General features: G+C 52.9%; 5 protein-coding genes across 8 annotated transcripts in view; 3 read left to right on the forward strand and 2 right to left on the reverse strand.

The window, feature by feature from the left end:
• Positions 1 to 1,332, forward strand: part of GP1BA (glycoprotein Ib (platelet), alpha polypeptide) — a 4,992-nt gene extending 3,660 nt beyond the window's left edge. Inside the window, exons 3-4 of the mRNA XM_004684720.2 lie at positions 2 to 304; positions 413 to 1,332. Coding sequence (XP_004684777.1) covers positions 2 to 304; positions 413 to 879 — 770 coding nt within the window. The 3' untranslated portion in view covers positions 880 to 1,332. The remainder of the gene's footprint in view (position 1; positions 305 to 412) is intronic.
• Positions 1,333 to 3,036: 1,704 nt separating this feature from the next.
• Positions 3,037 to 6,299, reverse strand: SLC25A11 (solute carrier family 25 (mitochondrial carrier; oxoglutarate carrier), member 11). 2 transcript variants are annotated; one of them, XM_012726358.1, is made up of 9 exons: positions 6,078 to 6,299; positions 5,333 to 5,485; positions 5,036 to 5,242; positions 4,766 to 4,856; positions 4,601 to 4,691; positions 4,414 to 4,513; positions 4,273 to 4,324; positions 3,991 to 4,151; positions 3,037 to 3,716 (listed from the first exon to the last, which is right to left on the reverse strand). In XM_012726358.1, exons 1-8 carry the CDS (start codon positions 6,170 to 6,172, stop codon positions 3,996 to 3,998), a joined length of 945 nt encoding a protein of 314 aa, XP_012581812.1. In that variant the 5' UTR covers positions 6,173 to 6,299; the 3' UTR covers positions 3,037 to 3,716; positions 3,991 to 3,995. The 2 variants fall into 2 exon arrangements, with proteins under 2 accessions (XP_012581812.1, XP_004684778.1); XM_004684721.2 differs by having other exon boundaries at positions 3,532 to 4,151.
• An 86-nt stretch (positions 6,300 to 6,385) lies between these two features.
• Positions 6,386 to 11,322, forward strand: RNF167 (ring finger protein 167). 2 transcript variants are annotated; one of them, XM_012726356.1, is made up of 10 exons: positions 6,386 to 6,622; positions 6,755 to 7,247; positions 7,329 to 7,409; positions 8,898 to 9,023; positions 9,128 to 9,215; positions 9,401 to 9,491; positions 9,671 to 9,776; positions 9,917 to 10,010; positions 10,636 to 10,716; positions 10,795 to 11,322. In XM_012726356.1, the coding sequence occupies exons 2-10, from the start codon at positions 7,164 to 7,166 to the stop codon at positions 11,094 to 11,096; spliced, it is 1,053 nt and encodes a 350-aa protein (XP_012581810.1). In that variant the 5' UTR covers positions 6,386 to 6,622; positions 6,755 to 7,163; the 3' UTR covers positions 11,097 to 11,322. The 2 variants fall into 2 exon arrangements, with proteins under 2 accessions (XP_012581810.1, XP_012581811.1); XM_012726357.1 differs by lacking the exon at positions 6,386 to 6,622 and having other exon boundaries at positions 6,664 to 7,247.
• Positions 11,323 to 11,761: 439 nt separating this feature from the next.
• PFN1 (profilin 1) lies at positions 11,762 to 15,177 on the reverse strand. The gene is made up of 3 exons (XM_004684725.2): positions 14,362 to 15,177; positions 12,727 to 12,919; positions 11,762 to 12,116 (listed from the first exon to the last, which is right to left on the reverse strand). Exons 1-3 carry the CDS (start codon positions 14,491 to 14,493, stop codon positions 12,019 to 12,021), a joined length of 423 nt encoding a protein of 140 aa, XP_004684782.1. The 5' UTR covers positions 14,494 to 15,177; the 3' UTR covers positions 11,762 to 12,018.
• A 2,005-nt stretch (positions 15,178 to 17,182) lies between these two features.
• On the forward strand, positions 17,183 to 22,139 carry ENO3 (enolase 3 (beta, muscle)). 2 transcript variants are annotated; one of them, XM_004684727.2, is made up of 12 exons: positions 17,183 to 17,275; positions 17,903 to 17,989; positions 18,265 to 18,360; positions 18,526 to 18,584; positions 18,740 to 18,809; positions 19,201 to 19,334; positions 20,275 to 20,497; positions 20,608 to 20,805; positions 20,987 to 21,188; positions 21,601 to 21,709; positions 21,850 to 21,908; positions 21,990 to 22,139. In XM_004684727.2, exons 2-12 carry the CDS (start codon positions 17,905 to 17,907, stop codon positions 22,057 to 22,059), a joined length of 1,305 nt encoding a protein of 434 aa, XP_004684784.1. In that variant the 5' UTR covers positions 17,183 to 17,275; positions 17,903 to 17,904; the 3' UTR covers positions 22,060 to 22,139. The 2 variants fall into 2 exon arrangements, with proteins under 2 accessions (XP_004684784.1, XP_012582168.1); XM_012726714.1 differs by lacking the exon at positions 17,183 to 17,275 and adding an exon at positions 17,483 to 17,503.
• Positions 22,140 to 23,438: the final 1,299 nt, after the last annotated feature.

Here is a 23,438-nt window from a genome sequence, read left to right on the forward strand (position 1 = left end):
GCGCCCACCACTATCCCGACCACCCCAGCGCCCACCACTATCCCGACCACCCCAGCGCCCACCACTATCCCGACCACCCCAGCGCCCACCACTATTCCGACCACCCCAGCGCCCACCACTACTCCAACCACAACTCCCCCCACTCCACCCGCCACAACACTCCCCACTACCTCCACCACAATGACCCCCACTACCCCAACAGCGCCCCCTACTACCCTGACCACAACAGTGTCCTTCACTACCCTAACCAGCCCAGAGGCCCCCACTATCCCGACCACCCCAGAGCCCCCCACTACCCCGACCTCTCCAGCGCCCACAACCCCAACCACTCCAGAGCCCCCCACTACCCCAACCACCCTAGAGCCCACCACAACACAACCTATCTCTTTAGAATTCACAAAAATCTTCGACGATATCAACTTCTCCAACGCCCGTGGGATGATTCAAGGGAATTTGGATAGCTCTAAAAATGATCCTTTCCTCCAGCCTGATTTCTGCTGCCTCCTCCCCCTGGGCTTCTACATTTTGGGTCTCCTATGGCTCCTGGTCGCCTCTGTGGTCCTTATCCTGTTGCTGACCTGGGTCTGGCACATGAAACCACAGGCCCTGGATGTTGGTCAGTCTATCGCTCTGGCCACTACCACGTATACCACACACTTGGAGCTGCAAAGGGGAAGGCAAGTGACCATGCCTCGGGCCTGGCTGCTCTTCCTTCAAGGGTCACTTCCCACTTTTCGCTCTAGCCTCTTCCTGTGGATCCGGCCTAATGGCCACCTGGGGCCTTTGGTGGGAGGACGGTGGCCCTCAGCCCTCAGTCTAAGTCGTGGTCAGGACCTGCTGGGTACAGTAGGGGTGAGGTACAGTGGCCACAGCCTGTGAGAGTGGTTTGAGAGGCTCTCACAGACTTTCCTACTGGGGTCTAGCTGGGGGTGGATGGGCAGAGTCAGTCAGGGAGGTCTTACTTTTTCTTTATCGGAAATCTCTTCACACCAGAGGCACACAACCTCAGACCCAGAGAATCAGGAGGGTGGTAAGATGGAGAAACTGGATAACTGAGTGGGTCACAGAACAAAGTTCCTATGTTGCAGGGGGTGGGGCTGGGGCTGGAAGGGCAGTTATTATGGTCAATTTTGGGATGTTTTAAGAAATTTTAGCAAATAAAAACAGAAAAAGCATGGCTTCTATATGTATCTGTGCAATATATAATCCCTGACTATCTGTCATACAAATGCAGGTAATTTTATTTTCCTCTGCTGAGTTTTCTAGTTTTCCACCATTACCATTTGTGTAATACATATTTTTAAAGATTTATTTATTTATGCATACAAGAACTAGGATATAGGCCAGATGCACAGGGAGTGAGAGGATCCACCAGAGACAGAGTGGGGAGCAAACAGGCAGATTGGCTGAAATACAGTGCTGAGGGGAGCAGCGGGCCAGACAAGAGAGCTCTGCTGTGCCATGTGGGTCAGCTCCCTGGCCAGGGGTTGAACTCATGTCGCAGTGGCTGCAGAGAGCTCCACAGCGCTGTGCTTTACCTGTTATGCCACCAAGGAGGACCCTGTGTCTTATTCTTTTAAATTTAGTTTCTTGAGGCATGGCTGGCACCTGTCACTACCACTCTCAAGTCCCAAGTACCCTCCACCCTCCGTGGCACAACTCACCCAATAAAGCACTAATTTTAACCTACACTTCCCTGATCTGGGGGCCCCCTTCTCTCCTCCTGGGGTGACCACCCACCAGGTGGTTTTCAGTTAAAGAAATGTCTCCCTGGATCTTAACAGTACTGCTAAGGCCTACCTGCCTGCTCCTTGCAGAACTAGGTGCCAAAGTAGCTACCTACTCACCCCTCTGCCCCCGAAATGCACAGTCAGGACAAGGGAATGGTGCCTGTCCGTGTACCACCTCTGGGGATTCTACTCAAGTGTCCTCTGGTTTCCCGCCCAAGCTAGGACACAGGCAAATCAACTCCACTTCTCTCCCCTGGTGCCACAGATTGTCCCAGTCCCCTGGCCATGTTGGAGAGGGCTCTCTCCTGCCTTGCCTCCAAGGAAACCAAAACATTTCTGCCCAGAGAATGGAAATGAAGACAGACTTTCTGACTCCAAGAGATGCTTCCTTGAGGAGGTGGTGGAACCTAATCACATCTCTCCTGCTTTGAACTCTTCCACAGATAGAGAATGAACTCTTGAGGTTGGCAAGCAAGGGCTGCTGCACACTGCCCCTATGTACAGCCCAGCTTTCTCTCCCCCGAGGACATTTCGCAACCTGTGCTGGAGCTACTGCAAACTGCCTTCCTCATCTGGTCCCCAATGTTTCTCCTCTAAGCCTTTGCTCTTTTTTCTTTGCTACCAGGTTTCCACCATTCACCTAATTGCCATTCTGCAAAGGTCTTTCCTCCCTATGCTGGCCCACGTACCCCAAGTTATTCTGCAATGCTCCCACTTTCCCAACTGCTCCAATGCTAAATTCTTCTGTGGACTTGGAACTCCTTATGGACAAGATGCAGGTCTCATGTGTCTAAATGGCCATTATGGCCAGCACAGGCATGGAGTTAAGAGGCAGTGGGAGGGCCCAGCAGGGACACCTGACTACTGAGTTCCTCCTCCTCTCCTACTGAAAGGTTCTGCCAAGGGGACAGCTCCCACCTGCTGCCTGCCTGTCCCCTGGCTTGGCAAGACATCCTCAAGCCTCTCACTGAGGTTTCCAGTTGACCTTCTCATGCCTTTTTATGCACCACGAGGTTTTTAGGTGCCTGGAGGGCAGGGCCTAGAAGTCATATAATCTTTCTAAAGGAAGGAACAAGTGAGCCTCCCTGTTGGCACAGGGGTTAAAGTCTCAGTGCTATCAAACTGCCCCCAGCCACCGCAGCAGAGTTCAATCCCTGACCAGGGACCTGATCCACATAGTGCAGCAGACCTCTCTTGTGTTGCTCACTGCTCCCCTCAGCAATTTCAGTAGATATGCCTGTTCTGCTCCCCACTCTGTCTCTGGTGATCCTCTCACCCCCGCACCTCTGGCCTACACGCCAGCACTAGTATGCATGCATGCATAAATAAATAAAAATAAATTTAAAAAGGAAGATGCAGATAAAACTGTCACTCTCTGGCCCAGCCTGGAACCCAGGTCAAGTCTGGCCAATACCCTCCTGGCTCCATCCATGCTCACTCTTTCAAGTCCTGCGTCCACCATCCCCCAATCAGATTTCCCCTCCCACAGACTCTTTAGGTTGCAGAAGTGGTCACCAGAACCCAGAGGATTTTCCTGGAGATTAAGAGACATGACTGACTTGTGCCTCTGTCATGGTTCTTGGCAAGTGGTTGGATGCAACAAACAGGGCTCAGTCTTGTTTTTCCTCACTCTGTCAGCTGCTGCAACAAGATTGATTTACACAGGATTTGCATAAAACCAGTGGATGCTTTTTCTTTAATAATTTTCCTTAAAAACTCCAGTTCCTGTTCTTCAAGGGTATCCGCTTCTTTGTTCAGTCTCCGCCCCCTCCACACCTCCACAATTCTCCAGATTTGTGGGTGGTATCATCATCCGATTTATTGATTATGTCCTCAGTGAGGTGGAGGGAGGAAGGGCCACATCCTCCCACTGAAGACCCTCTCACCATCTGGATAGTTTCTGTTCTCTCCTGTCCCCTCAGCTCTGCCTTGGTTTCCCCACTGAGCAGGGGTGGGGGATCTTCTGCTGTCCTATGTGCCCTGAAACTAATACCCAAAAGAAGGTGGGAAATCCTCAGGGAGTTTCCCAGTTCCTCCCAAGGCACAGCCAGGGACAGAGAGGCAGAGAAGCAGGACAAGCAGGACAAGCTGGAGCAAGGGCAGGATAGACCAAAGTCCTTTACCGTGGAGCAGGGGGCCACACTGTGGAGGAAAAATAAATAGAGGGGCCTAGGGCAAAAGAGTCCAGGCCCACAGGGACACACTGACTGTAGGAGCAGCAGGTGAGTGGGAGCCCCACACGCTGGCTCCAAATCCTCACCCGCCTCAGCCACTGAGGAAGAGACGCTTGTAGGCCTTGTTCATCTGCTCCAGGAAGATGAAGGTGAGAACGGTGTGGGGGCCCAGACGGGCATAGTATGGTGTAAAGCCCTTCCACAGGCTGAAGAAGCCCTCATAGCGGACGACCTTCATCAGCACATCCTAGACAGGCAGGCAGGCAGGGTGGTAGGGCTAGGACCTGATTTGTGGGGCCCCATCCCTCTTACCCACCTACCCTCAAAGCCTCCCAGGGAAATCCAAGCCCCTAGCCCAGCTTCCTCACCAGCCCGTTCTTGTATTCTGGTTTGCCATCTATCATTCGCATGTTCTGGATTCTAGAGAGAAGAAAGGAACGTTCTAGAGAGGAGGAAGGCCACAAAGAGGGCCCTTCTATTCCTCTTCAGGGCCAGGTCTGTATACTCACCGGGTCTTGACAATGTCCACAGGCATAGAGGCAGCCGTGGTGACCAGGCCGCTAATCATGCTGGCACAGAAGTGGCACAGGATGTTATCAGAGAAGTAGCCTGTGGGAGGTAGAGCAAGGAATGGCAGTCAGCTTGGGACTGGGCCCCAGCCAGGCTGGGAGCTGAGGGCCCAGCTCCGGGTCTCACCTGAGTCCAGTAAGAACTGCTTGGATTGGGAGTAAGAAGCGAGCTGAGCAGCATTGACGACGACAGCCCGAGCCATGGTAGGGATACAGCCCTGGGGGGGTGGGGGCGGGTGAGTGAGAAACGCCCAAAACCCCACAACCCCCAGATCTCCACCCCTTCACTCACCCTCCACAGTGTGGGGACACCCTCCTCTTGGGCGATTCGAACCAGAGCATTAAACACATTCTTGTAGCCACGGCGTTGGTCAGCTGGAAGCCTGGTGGGAAGGCAGGAAGGAGGGGCCAAGCTCAGGATAGACCACTCTGTCCCACAGGAGCAAAGAAAGGGAGGCCAGAAGAGGTGAATGCTCTGCTCCAGATGTAGGATAAAAGTTTAATCCTTTCATTTGAGACTTCAGGGAACAGGGCTGGGGATAGTCTGAGACCTGGAACTCACCGGCCATCAGCAGTCATGCGAATAAGAGCCACCTCAGCTGGTGTTCCCACAAAGGCACCAGTTGCACCTGCTGTCATGCCAATCAGAGCCTTCAGCAGAAAGCCAGGGGGTGTTCCATCAGCTCCTGTCAGGCGCTCAAAGAGCACAGTATAGATGCCAAGGCGAGTAGTGGTGTAGGTGGCCTGGCGCAGGAGGCCAGCTGACAACCTGAGAATGAAGGGGTCAGCACATCAGGACAAACTCTGGAGCTGCCAACACACTACCTAACCTCCTCCCCCCATTATGTGATCCCAATACCCGGTATAAATGCCCTTCAGCCCTTCTGTTTTCAGGATGCTAGTGAGGGCGTGAAAGCTGGTTTTGTATTCTCGAGTCTTGGCCCCTTCGCCACTCAGCTGCATACGATTCTTCACCAGGTCCAGGGGCTGCACAAAAACTGTAGCTCCCATCCTGTGAGAAGACAGAGATGGAATCAAGGACCAGGTATCCCAAATCTACCAATGGCCACTGAAATCTGGCATTAAGGTGTCAGAGAGCTGGGTCTGCCTTGCAAATGACTGTTCAGGAAGCTGGTAGGCATGTGCATGAGTCACTGTGTGAACCAAAAGCAACCACTCTAAAAAGTTCAATAGTCCAATAGGGGCCACGCAATAAAAGTATTCTAAGCAATTCATTGGGGGGGGGGCGCTTCCGGGAGGGTCGTCAAAGCAGTATCTGGGACACGCAGGAGGGGAGGTAGGCATTCATGACCTGTATCCTGGCAGGAGTCATTCAGTGACTCAGAACCCTACACAACCCAGCAGAGCCAATGGGTTGGGAAACTCAGGTAGCCTTGGAAGCCATGCAATGACCCTGAACTCAGCAGGACTCCTGCAAACGGTGGAAAGATCCTGGTAACCCATCAAGGACCTCGCTAGACGCTGGGAACCCCGCTGACCCCGTCTCAGGTCGGTTCATAGCAAAGGACCCAAAGATGAACCCAGCCCGGTTCCTAGCACCCTTCCCTTCCTCCTCATTTCCCATTCCTGGGGCCTGAGCTTACCCGGCCAGGCCCCCAAACAGGAACTTGACGGACTTAGGGGAGGTACGGGGTTTCCCGTCCACCCCGCCGGCCCCAGGACTCGCTGTCGCCGCCATCGCCACTCAGTGGCCTTTTGCTCCCGGTCCCGTGCGCGCGCGGCCCCGCTCGCGCCCAAGGTGACACCGCGCGCGCAACAGGGGCGAGGGAGCGCGCGCACGCCCCTCCAGTTCTCAGGTCCAGCACTAGCTGGAAGGTGGCGCAGACGCAGGCGCGCACCGCAAAGGCGGCCGGGAGTAAGGCGGAGCTAAAGGATATATTGCGAGAAGGGGTGTGGCTGATGTAGGAAGCCAGAGCGTAAATTCAGTTTTTACCAAATTGGAATCGCGGGAAAAGGAGAGGAGGTGGTTTGAAAGTATCGCGAGATCGAGTGAGTTAGGCCGGCCAGGGTAAGGTTTCTCGCGATAGATTTAGCAAAAGTTCAGGGGTGGGAAGCGTGGTGAGAACTCTCGCGAGATCTGAAGATACCACCGCAGCGGCGGCGGCGGCGGCCCGAGAAAATAGGAGAGGTTTGTAAACCCCGCAGCTCCTGGGTCCCGGCGCAGAAGCGTAAACGAAGACTTCTCCTGGGGCATCGATGCGCCCTCCGCCTCCACAGGCACTTTCTCCACTTCTAACCTTTCTTTCAACCGGCCTTTTAGGACCGGAAGTCCTTCATCTTGAGCGTCCAATGCTGGAAGCGGCCTGACACTTTTTGCCGGAAACCCCTTTTCCTGGGAATAGGAAGACGGTCCACCTGGCCGGAAGTCCCACCTCCCTGAATTCCCCCACCCTTCCAGAAGTTTTTCTGTCACCTGTGCTTGCCTTCATTCCTTTTCCCCATTTTATCCACATACCAAAAAAGGATACGTTTCGTGTCCACCTCCCAACTCCACTAAGCGGGTTGGATCGCTCACTCCCCGAGTAGGGGCGCTTTCCCCGCGCCCCCATGTAGCTGGAAAGTGGGACCTGGGGGTAGTTAAACCCCTGGGGCCCTGAAGGAGAGGACACAGAGCGCCGCTTCTGCTCCTGCCAGGACGAGGCCTCTTCAGCCTCTCCCCTCCTGCTGCCATGCACCCCGCGGCCTTCCCGCTTCCTGTGGTGGTGGCCACTGTGCTGTGGGGAGCGGCCCCCACCCGTGGGCTCATTCGAGCGGTGAGTCTGCGGGGCATGTGGGGGGAAGGGCTGTGAAGGGGGAGGTTGAAGGCTGAAAGGGAATGTCGCTTCTATCCGCAGACCTTGGACCACAATGCCAGCATGGACTTTGCAGACCTCCCAGCGCTCTTTGGGGCTGCCTTGAGCCAGGAGGGACTTCAGGTGATGTTCTTCCTTTTACCCTATTTTCCCAAACCCTTCATCCTGGTTAGGGTTTGAGGAACCTTGCTCTTGGGTGAAACTGGAAGTTAGGAATTAAATGCACAAGTATATCCAGTGTGGAATCCAAAACAGGAAAAGACAGTGCTCACCCTTAGACCTGTGAGCCTTATTAGGGAGACCAAAAGCGGTCTAAGTGAAGGGGAAGGTGAAGTGTTCATCACTAGGGTCTCTAGAGCCAATTAATACGTTTTATTGCCATACACGGGTTTGTAGTTTATCAACCTAATTTTAATGTAAAATGAGGTAATAGAAGTTATCTCAGGGATAGTGTGAAGATCAACTTTTGTTGTACATCAGTCTGCCACATGGCAAGAACTCATGTGGGGTGTACCTATCAGTGCATTTGTTTGTGATTGTCAAAAGGGAGCAAGTGTTTTGTAGGTGTGTGTACTGGAAAAGGGACCATGACACAGAACTTGAGGAAAAGTGATCTGGATTGGTAAATCGAACTGCAATCAATCAGTGGGAAACTAGAAGGCAGACTTTGAATCGATTTGAGTATTGGATTTGGGTTTGCTCATCTAGGACAGCAAGAAGGACCATAGGTGGTTCTTGTAAAATTTGATATGTAGTAGACCCCCTTGTCTGTGGTTTCACTTTCCTGGTTTCATTACCTGTGGTTAACCACAGTCTAAAAACATTAGCTACGTTTTGAAACTATTATTACAGTATAACTAATATTACAGTATTAGCTATTTTGAGACTATATTCTCATTACTTTTATTATAGCATGTTGTTAAAATTGTTCTATTTGTTGCTAGTCTTTATTGCAGCTGACTTATAAACTTTATCAAAATATAGATTTCTTTTGCAACAACATGGATAGAGCTGGAAGAGATCATGCTTAGTGAAGTAAGCCAGAAAGAAAAGGAAAAATACCAGATGGTTTCATTCATAGCAGGAGTATAAAGGGCCAGGGGAGAAAATAATAATAATGAACAACTATATACCAGTCATTTTATGGGAGTAGAGTGGGGAATGAGATTAAAAAATGGGGGTAGTTGTGCATGGGACTATGGTGATGGCACATGGATGATTTGGTGATGGCACATGGATGATTTGATGATGGGAAGCCCACAAAGACTACAACTGAGATGGAAAGGTGCAAAATGACGAATGTAAAACTAAACTATTATATATTTTAAAAAAGTAGTATGTATAGAGAAAAACATGGAGTATATTGGTTCCATACTATCTGCAATTTCAGGCATTCACTGGGGCTCTTGGAATGTATCCCAGGATGAGGGGGGACTACCGTAATTGACCCTTCAGGAGATGAAGAGGTAGACTTCTGACTTAAAACAGGATGTTCAGAGGGGCCAGGAATGATTCATGAGGACAGAGGATATGCAGCATATGGAGGCTAGGGGCCCTTTGGGGAGCAGAACCTTAGTTAAAGTCCAACCGTTGTTTGCTTCTCTCCCGCAGGGGTTCCTTGTGGAGGCTCACCCAGCCAATGCCTGCAGCCCCATTGCCCCACCACCCCTAGCCCCGGTGAATGGGTCAGTCTTTATTGCACTGCTTCGAAGATACGACTGCAACTTTGACGTCAAGGTTGCTGAATGTGGAGTGGGAGCTGGGAAGCTTAGGGTAAAAAAAGCACCAGAAATGAAGGGAGGCAGACTGGTGATGGCTTATTCCTTACCTTGTCTTCCTAGGTTCTCAATGCTCAGAAGGCTGGGTATGGTGCTGCTGTGGTACACAACGTGAATTCCAATGAACTTCTGAACATGGTGTGGAATAGTGGTAAGGTTGGGAAATCTAGAAAGTTGAATTTTCGGTAGAGCTCAGGCAGAAGTGGTGGGTAAGCTGAAGGCTTAGGGGAAAAGCAGCCAGTTTTGATGGATGAGGTAAAGAGTTTCAAATTCCAGAATTACCAAAGGATTTGAGGGGTGGCTTGGGTCCCTGGCATAATGCCCTGATCCCTGCAGAGGAAATCCAGCAGCAGATCTGGATCCCATCTGTGTTCATTGGGGAGACAAGCTCCGAGTATCTGCGTACCCGCTACGTCTACGAGAAGGGGTAGGATGTGTGCGTCCTTCCCATTCCTTTAGCACCTTCATCCACCCTGAACCCAAAAACCCAGTGTCCCAACCATTCAGCCTCAAGCCCTGTTTTCTTCCCATCCCCCGGGCCTCATCGAACAAGTTACTTTGTCCCTTTGCTTTTTCTTCCCTTGATACTGGTCTTCCTTTTCCCAGGGCTCAGGTGCTTCTGGTCCCAGACAATAGCTTTCCCTTGGGCTATTACCTCATCCCTTTTACAGGGATCGTGGGACTGCTGGTATTGGCCATGGGAGTAGTGATGGTAAGTAGCTCCGGGAGCACGATGGAAGAGCTGAGGTTTTGAAAGCCACACTGGATCTGGGGTTGAGAGGTGTGGATATGGCTTGTACTGTTGTCTAGTTTTGTTCATACGCCTGACCCATCTATTTCTCCTTCCCCCAGATAGTTCGTTGTATCCAGCATCGGAAAAGGCTTCAGAGGAATCGACTGACCAAAGAACAATTGAAACAGATCCCTACCCATGACTATCAGAAGGGTGAGGGAAGAGGAGGGCCTTCTATTAAAGCTTACCTGATTCTGAGGGAGTTTGAACCCGGGAAATAAGGGGCAGAGAAAGATGGCCAAGAGGCATCAGTCTGAGAGGCCACCTTCTCTCCTTTTTACCTGTATATACAACACAGGCAAGTACAGAAGATGGAACAAGCAGGTGGAGGAAAGCAGAAATGATTAAATGGAAGATTTTAGGGGTATGAGGTTAAAAGGTTCTGAGAGCAGAAAAGTGGAATGAATGAGTGGGAAGGATTCGGTCTGAGATTGTATGTAACAGGTGAGGGGCTGGGTTTTGAGGCCCTGGAGCCTTCAGTGTCCATATAAGGTTATGGTAGAAGCCCTGCCCCCCCACTTCCACCCCGCCCACTCCCTATATCTCCACCCTCACACCTCCCATCAAAAAACCCACTTCCCTTACCTCTGCTGCTTTGCTTGTCCCTTCTTCATGTTTTGCCTTGGCCTTTACCCAGCTCTAGTAGCTGTTTCACTGGCTCTGTAGAACCAGAAAAGGTAACTTTTGCAGGGTTTAGCTCCACCACAGGCCTCCCAGAATCCTGTGACCCATGGACCAGGATGGCTCAGTAAATGGATCCCTTTTTCTCCTTTCTCAGGAGATCAGTATGATGTCTGTGCCATCTGCCTGGATGAATATGAGGATGGGGACAAACTGAGGGTGCTTCCCTGTGCTCATGGTGAGGCCCTCACTTCCTGTGCCCAGGCCGCCACCCCATCCCTGAGCACTCAGTGCTTCACCTCATTCCTTTCCGCAGCCTACCACTGCCGCTGTGTGGACCCCTGGCTCACTCAAACCCGGAAGACCTGCCCCATCTGTAAGCAGCCCGTTCATCGAGGTCCTGGGGATGAAGAGCAGGAGGAAGAAGCTCAGGGGCAAGAGGGTGATGAGGAAGGGGAACCATGGGACCACCCTGCCTCAGAACGGACCCCACTTCTGGGCTCCAGCCCCACACCCCCCACCTCCTTCGGCTCTCTAGCCCCAGCTCCATTTGTTTTTCCTGGGTCTTCAACAGATCCCCCACCCACTCCTTCCACCTCATCTGCCATCATAATCTGATGCTCCCCCTTTCCCTCTCCCGGTGAACTATTTGCACAGCCCCTCTTCTCTCTAGTCTCTTATGTTCAGTGGTGGGGGTTCATTTCTGCCCCAGGCTTCTTCCTTAGCCAACCCCATCCTTTTTGAGTGGGTTGGAAGTGTAAAGGGACTGGATCTTCACTTACTGGGTAAATAAAATTGTTTTTGTGGATTAAGGAAAGATGAGGTTATTAAACAGGTAAAATTACTACTTTTTGGTAGACTGTCCCCTCATTTGACATAAAGGGGCAAGGGAATGCTTGGAGAATCTAACCTGTAGTCATGGGGACAGCCCCAGCAAGCGATTGTTGTTGATTCAGAGGGGGAGCCCCACCCACACAAGGATGACTCAACTGGCCCTGCCTTACCCACAGGCCTGGACCCATTCTCTGGTCTGGGTGGCTCTGTTCCATCATCTACCAACTCAGCTACTGCACTGACGGTCAAGGGCTAGAAATGTTCTATGGAAGGGCTAAGCCAGCTGGCCAGGTAGACCTGCAGTAGGTGCTTGGTCCATCATATGGAAGCAAGAACCTCAACTTCCTAAATGTGCTGCCTTCCTGCTCCCAGCCCCAAACTAGTATAAAGGAGGCAAGTCTCCTTAACTACTCTGCATCCTGACACCCAAGCTAAAACCACACAGCACCTTGTTAGTAGAATCTTTTTTTATTCAGAAAAAAAAAAAAAAAAAAACCCAAAACAAAAAAATTTTCCAACCACACACAGGAAGGGGATGGGTAGGGGGAGGCCTCTGTCCATCCAGCCCCAGCCCCCAACCCATGTGGTTTTGGCAGCAATAAGGGGTGTGGGGTAATGGCGCAAAAATAAAAATGGTGTATGTGTGTATACGGGAAGGAGGGGTGCAAAAGCAGTGGGGAGTGGTAGGGGGGAGGGACAGACGAGGTCAGTACTGGGCACGCCGCAGGTGAGAGGCCATTTCATAACATTTCTTGTTGATCATACCACCGTGGATACCTTCTTTACCCATCAGCAGGACTAGCGCTGGAGGAAAGAGAAAGGAGGCTAGGACCCAGGTGTCACAATTCTGCCCCCTGCCAGCTGTTCAGCAGCTGTCCAGCCCTGGGGGCTGTAACCCAATCTCATCTCTCCCAACTCCCCCCTCACAGGCAGGCTGTCAGTCACCCTAAAACAATAGGGCTTTTCAAGAGGGGAAAAAAATCAAGTTTAAAAGGCTGGAAAGGAACACACTAGAAATTCAGGGGTCATAAACTCAAGAGACTACTGACTCATGTTTAGACTTGAAATGGCTGTGGATGAGCCTGCTATATCCAAATTTTAACAAAGGCACTCAAAAGATCAAGCGTTTACTGCAGATTTCTAATAGTCTACCTCCTTCAAAGAAAATCAGGAGTTCTCATCTCAAGACTCAAGGTAGGAAGGAACTTAAGTAACACAGTTCAACTTCTTTATATTACAAGAGGAACTGAGACAACTGGAGGGACTGTCAAATGTCCCAACGTCTAGCAGACAACGGAGTGTTGTCTCGACTCCCTTGCTTTTAGACAACTACACAGAAAAAGAACCCAAAAGATTATTAGGAGGTAAATTTTAGATCTTGGAACTAAAGGAAAGGTAAGATTCAGAAACTCACTCTTGGCAGTCATGGTGACAGTGATGTTGAAGGTGGGGGCTCCACCGGTGCTCTTCGTGCGAAGATCCATGGTAAATTCCCCATCCTGCAGCAGTGAGTCCCGGATCACAGAACATTTCTGGCCCCCAAGTGTCAGCCCATTCACGAAAAAACTTGACCGGTCTTTGCCAACCAGGACACCAACCTCAGCTGGCTGGAAGGGGAAACCAAGCACCAGTCAAGTTAGTATACCAAGGCTCCCACCTTTTCGAAGGACAAGCCCACCCTCCACTTCTTAGGGATCTAGAGAGAACCCCTAGGAGATGAGATGTATGTTGTGTATATCCATGAAAATGTTGAGACTCTTCAAGTCTGCTAGAAGTTAGTACCAGGAAAAGATCTCAAATCCAAAGGATGGTACTAAGAAAGACATGTTCCTCTGGAGACTTAGGTCTCATTTAATAGGGAAAGCAAACCAGGAAAACAGAAGGGGGCCAAAAGTCCCCAGAGGGGAGGGCAATGGAATGGAATGGAGTGGGAGCCTTTGGATGCTCAGAACTCTCCTTCAGGAAAAGCAGAAGCTAAGAGGGGAAGGGAGGGGGCGGGCAAGGCAGGAGAAGCAACTTTGCCCTTATTTGGTCAAAGGTTCTACAGGAGTAGTTAGGGACCCGGACGCCTGGGTCTCCAAATAACCTAGAGTTTGGGTCCAGGTACCAATGTCCCAAGAAGCAGCAGCAGATCCCTGGGGGCTTTCCGGGGAAAGTTAGAAAACTTTTGAAGGCTACCAGGGCCTGACACGGCAAGCCAGCTCTCTCTAGTCTAGATACCCTAGGGACCATTTCTCCCCCTCCCCCTTGCACCCCAAATCCCCACATCCGGTCCCCTCCCGCCCGGAAACCCCCTTCCCCCCTTTCAAACTTCCGTTCCCCCTCCCCACTTCCGGACAGTGTAGACAGGGGAGGTGATGATGGGGACAGCAGTAGGCATCTCTTATTCCTTCATTTACACTGTCCTAGAACTTCTCACAAAGTTCCCTGGTCCAGGCCGGAAGGCGGGAAGGGAGGGTGAGGGGACTTCCGGGATCGCTCTCAGGAATGTTGAGTCCAACGTACAGACTTGGGGGGGGGGGCGTGGGGTGGCCTCGCCCTCTCTAACGGAGTTGGGAGGGGCAGGGAGTCCACAGATGACGGGCATGGGATCAGGCCACGCGACGGGCTCCCTTCCGCATAAGGGGGAACAATGGTGGTAGGAGCGCGAGCAGGAGGGCGGAAATGGAGCTGGGGTCCAGGGGTCCCCAAGTCGCTGCTCAATCACAATCCCGGCTTGAAATTGCAACGCGTGCCCGCCCCGCCCGGGAGGAGGCGGAAGTGGGCCGCCGCACCGGGCGGCGCGCCCCTCCCCGCCCTGTGCCCCGGATGTAACGCCCCGTCGCGGGAAGCGGGGCGACCGGCGGGATGGGAGCCGCAGCCTGGGGCGTAGACTTACGGGGCAATGGAAGGTGCCGCTCACGTGCAGCCGCCATTCAAGCAGCTTCCAGGGAAAAAGCCGGGTCACGGCCTTTCGCTGCCCTCCCCAGACCGCGCCCACCCCCACCAAAGTCCCTCCCTAAGGGTCCAAGTCGGGACAGAGCCCCGGACCGCGCAGGCCTCGCTGTACCGTGATGTTGCCGAAGGTTTTCCCGGGCACGGCGGCCCAGACAGAGGGCGAGTCCTTATAGCCCACGATGGCCGCGTCCTGACAGGTCCCGTCCGCCATGAGGCTGTCGATGTAGGCGTTCCACCCGGCCATGGCGCTGCTACTAGGGCTGCTCTCGGCGCTGCTGCTGGGCCGCGGGCTGGGCTCGGGCTGCCTCGGATTGGCGGGCGGGGGGAGGCGGAGAGCTTGGGGCACGCGCTGCCGTCCGGACCGCGGCTCTGCTAGCTGTGCAGCAGCCCTCGCACCGCCACTTCCTGCTCCTCCCCCCCCCCCTAGATTTTTATTTGCAATGGGCGGTAGGGGCGGGGCTTATTTCCCATTCCCTCCCTCCCCCCATCCCCCGCCTGCCCAGATACCGAACTTTGCAAATGCAGTTTTTTAAAAATCCCTCCCCCCATTGCAAAATTTGCCGAGTTCGATGGAAAGCAATGTGAAAGAATGGGGGGTGGGTAGAAAGAGCTTAGGATTAAGGTTCGCTCCACTTTGCATTTAATATAAACCAGACTTCGGTATAGGGGAAAGAAGTGAACCAGAAGAGGAAAGGAATATGAGCAGAGAATTAGCAAGCTACAAATTGAGCGAATTAAAGACAGTACGGGTAACTCAGGGTTAAACGGAACAACTCCCCCCCCCCCACCTCCGCGGGAGGGAAGGAACGGCGGGCGGCGGCGGCGCGTGCGCCCGCGCCTGCGCCGGGAGCGAAAGCGCGTGGGGCGGTTGGTGCTTGCGGACGGCTCCGCGGGCGCGCGCCCAGCCGGACCGTCCGCTTTGGATCCCCCTGCTGAGGCTGGCGGGCCGGGGACGTGTCTCCTGCCGGGCGGAAGGGGCGGGAGCGCGGCGTGTGCGTTGCCGCTTCTGCACTTTTGATTTTATTTCTTCAAGAAAGGAAGAATTTGATTAACACCCAGGCAGTTTTCAGAGTGGAGGGCACCTACTGGAGACATTTCCGTCCGTAGTGTCTACTGAGTTAGCGCAAGTTGGTCTCACTGGAGCTCACACCCCGACCCACCTCAGGAGGGTTATCCCTTCGTTGGCCTTGCTCCAGCCCAAGGCCCCACCACCACGACTCAGGCCCAGGCAGCAGTTTGGGTCACCGGCCGTGACGCTTAGCCCGTCTCCACAGAAGACACTGAGCGTGAGCGGCCGCGGGAACAGGCGCACGGACTACTTTCCAATGCGGAAGGACACTAAGAAGTTTAAATTCTGCAACTTTTTCAAGAAAGGGAAAGTCCCTTGTACTTTGAGCCCCCCTTTTTTCCCTCCTTTTTCAGTAAAACTTAGCTACTAAGAACTCGTGCGCGACCAGCTCGCTCGCCGCCAACTGGCAAGGGGGTGGGGCTGCACCCCGCGGCGGGTTAGGAGACTGGCCTCTCCCGCCGCTCGCGCCCCAGAGGGGCTTGGCCGCTTCCGGTCCCCAGGGGGAGGGGCGCGTGCAGGGCGGGAAGGGGCTTCGCTAGTCGCTCTTCCTGCCCAGCGGGGCGCGGCTCCCTGTAGCCTTTGAGCCCGATGCCCAGCGCCCCCCGAACCCGTGTTCCTCGACAGCCGCCGCGACTGAGTCACTGGCGCTCTCGGGCGGGGCCGCACTCGGGCACGTGGCGGCTTCCCCGCCCGCCATAACCTGACCTCTGCCTGGCCGCACCCCCCACCCCAGGGTGGAAAATTCGCTGGAGGGAGCGGCCAGAGATAAAGGAGGAGGGCAAGATGGGAGATGGGGTGCAGGGATTCCTGGGTGGGGGCTGACAAGACAAGACACACCTCGGGGCAGACAGGGAGGATAGGGTAGCTAGGGAGCGGGCCGCCGGGGTGAGTCACCGGGTGCGGGCTGCTCAGGCGCCGGCGGGAGGGGCCTTGTGACCTCGGCGCGCCTCCCTCCCGGCCCGGCCTGCGGTAGAACTCTGGGCCAGCGCTGCCCCAGACCGGCCGAGGAGGGGCGAGTGACCAAATGCGGAGACCCACTTCCCAGTAGAGCTACTGGCCAACCTCTATCTGGTCCCGGGTGCTAGGCCATCCATCATTCATTTATTGCGGATTCAGCATCATTCCTTGACAGGCTAGGGTCGTGCCCTGGGGCGCCCTCGGGGAAAGGGGCTCCCAACTGAGAGGCACCACGCTGTGCGTTAAGTGCCGCACCAGCGCTGTCGCTATCAGGGCGCCTGGCCATCTCCGAGGGCGCGTCTAAATTTGTCTCCCTGCGCACCCCCCTCCGCCCCCCACCACCCATACTGGCCCAGTGAGGGTAGGATGAGGTGGAGCCGAGAAAGGCCGCTATGAAGACCCTTAGAGGTGAGGTCCTCTCGCTTTCTGAGTAGGGGATTCAATTTTAGACATCAGAGCTTGCTCGGGAGTCTTCGACCCTTTCCCCTACTGAGGGCGGTTGCAGCCGCCACACCGCCTTGTCAGAAGAGCATGGTAAATGTCAATCCTGCAGCCCCTCTTCCAGGCCCCTTCCCAGCCCTGCGGGGCTCGGGTTACCCTTGGCCTTTCCCAAAGGCCGCTAGCTCCTTTTTTAACCTTTGCAAAAGGGAAATATAATCCTGTGCGGGGAGAGACCCCCTAACCCGGAGTTTCCCTTACTCCTCCCCAGGGGTGGAATTAAAAGTAGGGGCTTGTACTAGGGGAACAGAAAAGTGAAGTAGTCATTAACCTTTTGGAGGGGGGGGGCAGGTAACCAGTGCCCAAAGCTTCTTTAGGCTGTAGTGGGCACTTGGCTGCCAGCCAGGGAAGGGGGGGGAGGATAAAGAGAAAAAGAGGCGGGGCTGGCTATGGGACAGGGTGGCTGGGGATAAATGCCCAGACAGAGAGGGGGTGAGCTGACACTGTCCCAGCTGCCACCTAGACTCCGAGCTCACTCAAACCCCCAGCGAAGACATCACAGGTCTGGTGAATCTTTTAGTGTGCCAGGATGGGGATGGTAAAGGGTGCTGGTGGTGCTGGCTTGAAAAAAGTAGGGGAAACATGTTTTTTTCATTCCGGGACTGGGTGTGCTTGAGAAAGACTGGAGGGGTTGGATCAGCAGCACGGGGGGTACCCAAGAATAGAGAAATGAGGAGGCTCTAAGGAGAGGCAAACAGAGATGCATAAAAACTGGTGGAGTTGGAGCCAGGTGGGGGGTTTGGGGCCCTGAGGATTTGGAAAAGACTGGAGAATGAGAACCAAAGTAACAGGAGAGGATTTGAGAGCTAGGAAGCCATAGAAAACAGATTGCTTGCCCAGAAGGGTGAAGGGAAAAGGCATACATGCAGCTTTGTGGGAGATGGGGGTTCAGGAAGTGCTAGAATTTAGAGTTATAAAGAAGAGGCCCCTGGAGGATGGGAGGATGCAATAGGACCCATTCTGAGTGGGGGAGGGGGCTGTGCCTGCCTCTGGTCTGTGACCTTTTTGTGGGCTATTTTTATCTCCAGCACCTGCCTTCTTGGGGTGGGGAAGACTCTTAAAGGGCAAGGGATTTGGGGTTCCTTCAGGGATCAGCTGTCCACATTAATTCAAACCCCTTGTCGTGCAGCCATGGCCATGCAGAAAATCTTTGCCCGGGAAATCCTGGACTCCAGGGGCAACCCCACGGTGGAGGTAGACCTGTACACAGCCAAGGGTATGGGCCCACTGAATTCGGTTGCCTAAGAAAACCCCAAGCCCTTTGCCTCAAACTCTGTGCCACATTCTGTCCTTTCTCTGGGATCCCCTTCCCCAGACTTCTCTCTCCTGGCTTCCCTCCTATTCCCCTCCCCCAACCCCGCCTTCCATTCAAACCTGGTCTCTAACTTTGAGAAGCAGAAGACTTTCTCTACAAGTCTCTCTTCTCTGGGGATTTCTGCCCCTGGGGGATGGGTGGGACTCGGGTTGATTTAACAATTCCTCCTGCCCAAGGCCGATTCAGAGCAGCTGTGCCCAGCGGAGCTTCCACTGGTATATATGAAGCTCTGGAACTGAGAGATGGAGACAAATCTCGCTACCTGGGGAAAGGTGAGGGAAGACCAATACTGGGGGAATCTGTGTGGGGGTTGGTGTTTTCAGGATGTGGGCGTACAACATCTGTGCAGCGTAGAGGAATGGAAGACAAAGGTTTAAAGGAACAGGGGCTCAGGAAGAGATCTGACTGAATTGGGGATCTGAACCCTTCCTCTGTAGGGGTCCTGAAAGCCGTGGAACACATCAACAAGACTCTAGGCCCTGCTCTGCTGGAAAAGGCAAGTGGACCCCCTATCCCCATACCTCTGTGCCTCATTCCAGACAGCCCATGCTTGGGAGAAGCCAACCATGCCTTTCCCCTAAATACCCGCCTTCCTGTTCCTTTGGCACATGCCCTAACTCTGCTCTCCCTTCCTCAAACCTGTCCTTCCAGAAACTCAGTGTTGTGGATCAAGAAAAAGTTGACAAATTTATGATCGAGCTGGATGGGACAGAGAATAAGTGTGAGTGAGGGGATAGGGAGAAAGATGGCATGTGGAAGGGGTGGGAGAGACTGCTGGGCTGAGGCCTGGCTAGGTTTATTTCTGTGTGCCTCATTTGGGGGTATATTGTATGTAACTGGATGGATTTTTATTCATTCCACAGGCATTTCCTGATGCCTGTCCTCTGCCAGGCCTGGGCCAGGCTGTGGACACAGATATGAAGCTAACATATCCCCCTGGGGTGAGGGCTCCCAGAGCACCTCAGGTTGCTGGGGAAAGATCTGTTAAACTCAGTGCCCAGTGGTCTGGAGTTTTGGCTTCTTCCTGGGGTGACCAGTAGGGATGTTCATGAAGCTGACCTCAAACATTGGGGAAGAAGCATTCACCCTTTCTCTGTGCTTGCTTCCTCTAGCCAAGTTTGGGGCCAATGCCATCCTGGGCGTGTCCCTGGCTGTGTGCAAGGCTGGAGCAGCTGAGAAGGGGGTCCCCCTCTATAGACACATCGCAGATCTTGCAGGGAACCCGGACCTGGTCCTCCCAGTCCCTGTGAGTATAGCTGCTCCTGCCAGCTCCCAGTGGTGAAAGTTCCCTGCCTAATGAGGAGTGCAGAAGCCGGTCTTGGAAAGTTAACCTTCCAGACCCAGCTCCTAAGAAACTTTCCTGAAATGGAACCTCTCCTGTTGCGGTTCAGCCCCTCCCTCTTTCCCACAATCCAAACCTTCCCTTAAGCTTCTCTGCTGCTTTCCCGTGATACCCGGTTCCTTTACATTCCAATCCCAGGCTCAGTAAACAACAACCTCTCCTGCCTTGTATACCTTAACCTCCAAGTTAGATTCAGAGATTTTTTTTTTTTTTTGTGACAAGGATCTTGGCATTTCTTAGTATCTTCTTTAATCTTTATTAAACCAAATTCCCACTTAACAGAAACTTTTTGAACTTACTGTCAGTAATAATGTTACCATTTATTGTTACTTACTAGGCAGATTGTGTAAGAGGCTGAGCTCTGGAGACCTGCTGCTTGCTTCAAATCCTGGCTTTGCCCTTTAACTAGTGGTGTGATCTTAAGCGAGTTGTTTAACCTCCTGTGCCTCAGTTTCTTCATCTGTAAAATGGGACACAGCAATTTTCCCTGGTTAGTAGGGTTGTTTGAGAATGAGATGGGCTGATAGAATACACATAATGCAGTTAGAACAGTGCCTGCCCTGGGTGACATGCCAGCATTAGCTGATATTATACCAGGCCCGTGAGGAGAGCTTTATATTCATTCTCTCATTTTAAACATAAAATCATGCAGATAAGCAGGCGATATCCCCTTTTTATAGAAATGAGGAAAGAGGCTCTGCAGTATAAAATTACAGTGTAAAATTACACATCCTAGACTACTCAGCTAATAAGTAGGGAAGCCAGGACTCCATGTCCCCACCCCACATCCTTTCTTGACCCCTCACACTATGGCCCTGATTGGAGCACCTCCTCCTTGTCTCAGGCCTTCAATGTGATCAACGGCGGCTCCCATGCTGGTAACAAGCTGGCCATGCAGGAGTTCATGATTCTGCCCGTGGGTGCCAGCTCCTTCAAAGAAGCCATGCGCATTGGTGCTGAGGTCTACCACCACCTCAAGGGGGTCATTAAGGCCAAGTATGGGAAGGACGCCACCAATGTGGGTGATGAGGGAGGTTTCGCACCTAACATCCTGGAGAACAATGAGGGTCAGTGCTGAGCAAGCTGGGGGGGTGGGCAGAACCCTCGGGTTCCCATAGAGGGGGGTGCAGAGAAAGGGTATGCTAGAACCTCAGGTTATCGCTTGTCCCTCTTCCAGCCCTGGAGCTGCTGAAGACGGCCATCCAGGCGGCTGGGTACCCAGACAAGGTGGTGATTGGTATGGATGTGGCAGCATCTGAGTTCTTTCGAAATGGGAAGTACGATCTTGACTTTAAGTCACCTGATGACCCCTCCCGGCACATCTCTGGGGAAAAGCTGGGAGAATTATACAAGAGTTTCATCAAGAACTATCCTGGTAAGACCCCCAGGTGTCCCGTCACTCCCACCTGAGTCCCTGACCTTCCCAACAGTCCCTGAATTCAGTGCCTCCATTGCTGCCAACACTAGTGTTATCGTGGTCTCCACGCAGACGCTGCTGTATCTCTTGCATGAGGCTCTTCAGATCTTTAACCTGACTCTGCCCCTACCCCCACCAGTGGTCTCCATTGAGGACCCCTTTGACCAGGATGACTGGGCCACCTGGACCTCATTCCTCTCGGGGGTCGACATCCAGATTGTGGGGGATGACCTCACAGTCACCAACCCCAAGAGGATTGCCCAGGCCGTTGAGAAGAAGGCTTGCAACTGCTTGCTGCTGAAAGTCAACCAGATTGGCTCGGTGACCGAGTCCATCCAGGCGTGAGTGCCTCTGATGTGGGGACTCACCATCTCCTCACTGTGCCCCAGCTCACCCGCTCCGGCCGCAGTCCTGCTTACTAACTCCAGATATGCCTTTTCTCTGGCCCCTGACCCACCCCCTTTGCCTGACCTCAAGATTTTACTACCCCTTGACTGACCCCAAGATCTTTGCTGTTGTGACTCTGCTGAGCCCCATCCCCAGGATGGTATTCCTTCCTCAGATTATCCCACCTGGATCTCAGCATCCCAAACTTGAGACCAGATAATCTCCCTTTCTCTACCACTTCCCAAAGAACCCTCCTGCAAGGTGCCCACAAGCTCAAAAAGAAGGGAGAAGCCCCACTTCAGCCTCGGGCTCTTCCACCGAGAAGGTCCCTTGAGACCTTATTGAGTGTCCTCTCTCTCTTTCTAGCTGCAAATTGGCTCAGTCTAATGGCTGGGGGGTGATGGTGAGCCACCGATCTGGAGAGACTGAGGACACGTTCATCGCTGACCTCGTGGTGGGGCTCTGCACAGGACAGGTACTCGTGACCCTCTCTCTGATCATGTATTGGTCTCTTGTCCCTAAATTGAAATCCACAACAGGCTGCTCCCTTAGGGCCAGGCCCAGTCCCTCCTCTCCAGCCTCATCCAACCCATGGAATCCCTCTTCCTTCCTCAGATCAAGACTGGTGCCCCATGCCGATCAGAGCGTCTGGCCAAATACAACCAACTCATGAGGTACAGTGGGTGAACCTGGGGCTGTGGAGCTGAGGGCTGTTGGTTTGGAAGGGGGCAATTCTGACTTTGTCCACCTTCTAGGATTGAGGAGGCTCTCGGGGACAAGGCTGTCTTTGCTGGACGCAAATTCCGTAACCCGAAGGCCAAGTGAGAAGCTGGAGGCCTCAGGACACCATAGGAAAGAGGCAGGCCTTTAAGCCTTCCAGCTGAAATAAAGACTGGTGCCAACCATGACAGTGGCATGTTCCTTTGTGGGCGGGAGGAGATGGCCAGTCTGGGCATAGGAGGGAAGAAAAGACATGTACCCTGTTGGGACAAAGAGGAAGTAAGATTGGTTAGAGAAGAAATTGGGTTGGGTAACAGAATTCACATTTTGGAAGGAGGTAGGGTGATGCAGGTGCTCTGTGTGAAATGAAGCTAAAGCAGCACTGATGGAACAAGTACGGAACAAGTACTAGAGGAATGTAGGTCAGGGTCCTTGGACATGACATTACCTGGGCCACATGTACCCATAGGATGAAGCACAAGGTCTGCAGGGTTGAAGTGTCATTGTTTATGAGGATGAGCCCCACAGCTGTCCCTATCCAGTCTCTCCGACCTGCTGCCCTCCATGAGGCCCTTCCATCTTTAATCCAACTCTGTCTCCATCCCCATCAGTCATCTCAACCAAGGACCCCTTTGATCAATGACTGGGCTACTTGGATCTCATTTCTCTAGGGGGTCAACATCCAGATTGTGGGGTCACCAACCCCAAGATGGGTTAGTGTAAGAAGAGTGATAAGGTGAGACAGCAGCTACAACTTTTGTGGAGCTCTGAGGACCTGATCTGCTGTAACTATTTATCATGTCAACCTGTGTAATCTTGGAAGTCAAGGTCGTTGGTTACCAGTGCTATCCCCATTTTACAGGTGAAGAAAGAGGCACAAATGTTAAGATACCCAAGGTAACACAAAGCTAAGCCACTTGATTCGAGTGGTTATTTCTTAAAATACACCTATAAATCTCTGTGAAAGTACCAGTATTTGGAACATCAAGTAACTTAATTAATAGTCCATATAAAGACAAGCTTAAAAACCCTTGACAGCTGACTAGAGAACTGAAGCACCAAGAGGGGAGAGGGAGGGATAAGAGCAGAGAGAAGGAAACACAATGGTCTGTGGTGATGGAATATGGATGAGTAGGTGGTGGGTGCACTGTGGTGGTGATACCTAATGAGGGTACCCCAGTATCACCTCAGTTAAATATCAGTTAATTTGGGGGCCTCCCTTGTGGCACAAGGGGTTAGACGCAGCACTGTGAAGCTGTCTCTAGCCACTGCAACACAAGTTTAATCCCCGGCTGACCCCCATGGCGCAGCAGCCCTCTCCTGTCTCACTCTCTGCTCCCTTCAGCAGTGTATTTCTGTCGATCTGCCTGTTCTGCTCCCCACTCTGTCTCTGGTGAATCCTCTTACCCACGCCTCCTACACCCCATCTCTGGCCTGCACCCCAGCTCTTGTATGCATAAATACATCTTTTAAAAAATTAACTA

Source organism: Condylura cristata, unplaced genomic scaffold (genome assembly GCF_000260355.1).
Source record: "Condylura cristata isolate star-nosed mole 26May11 unplaced genomic scaffold, ConCri1.0 scaffold00017, whole genome shotgun sequence".
NCBI lineage: Eukaryota > Metazoa > Chordata > Mammalia > Eulipotyphla > Talpidae > Condylura > Condylura cristata.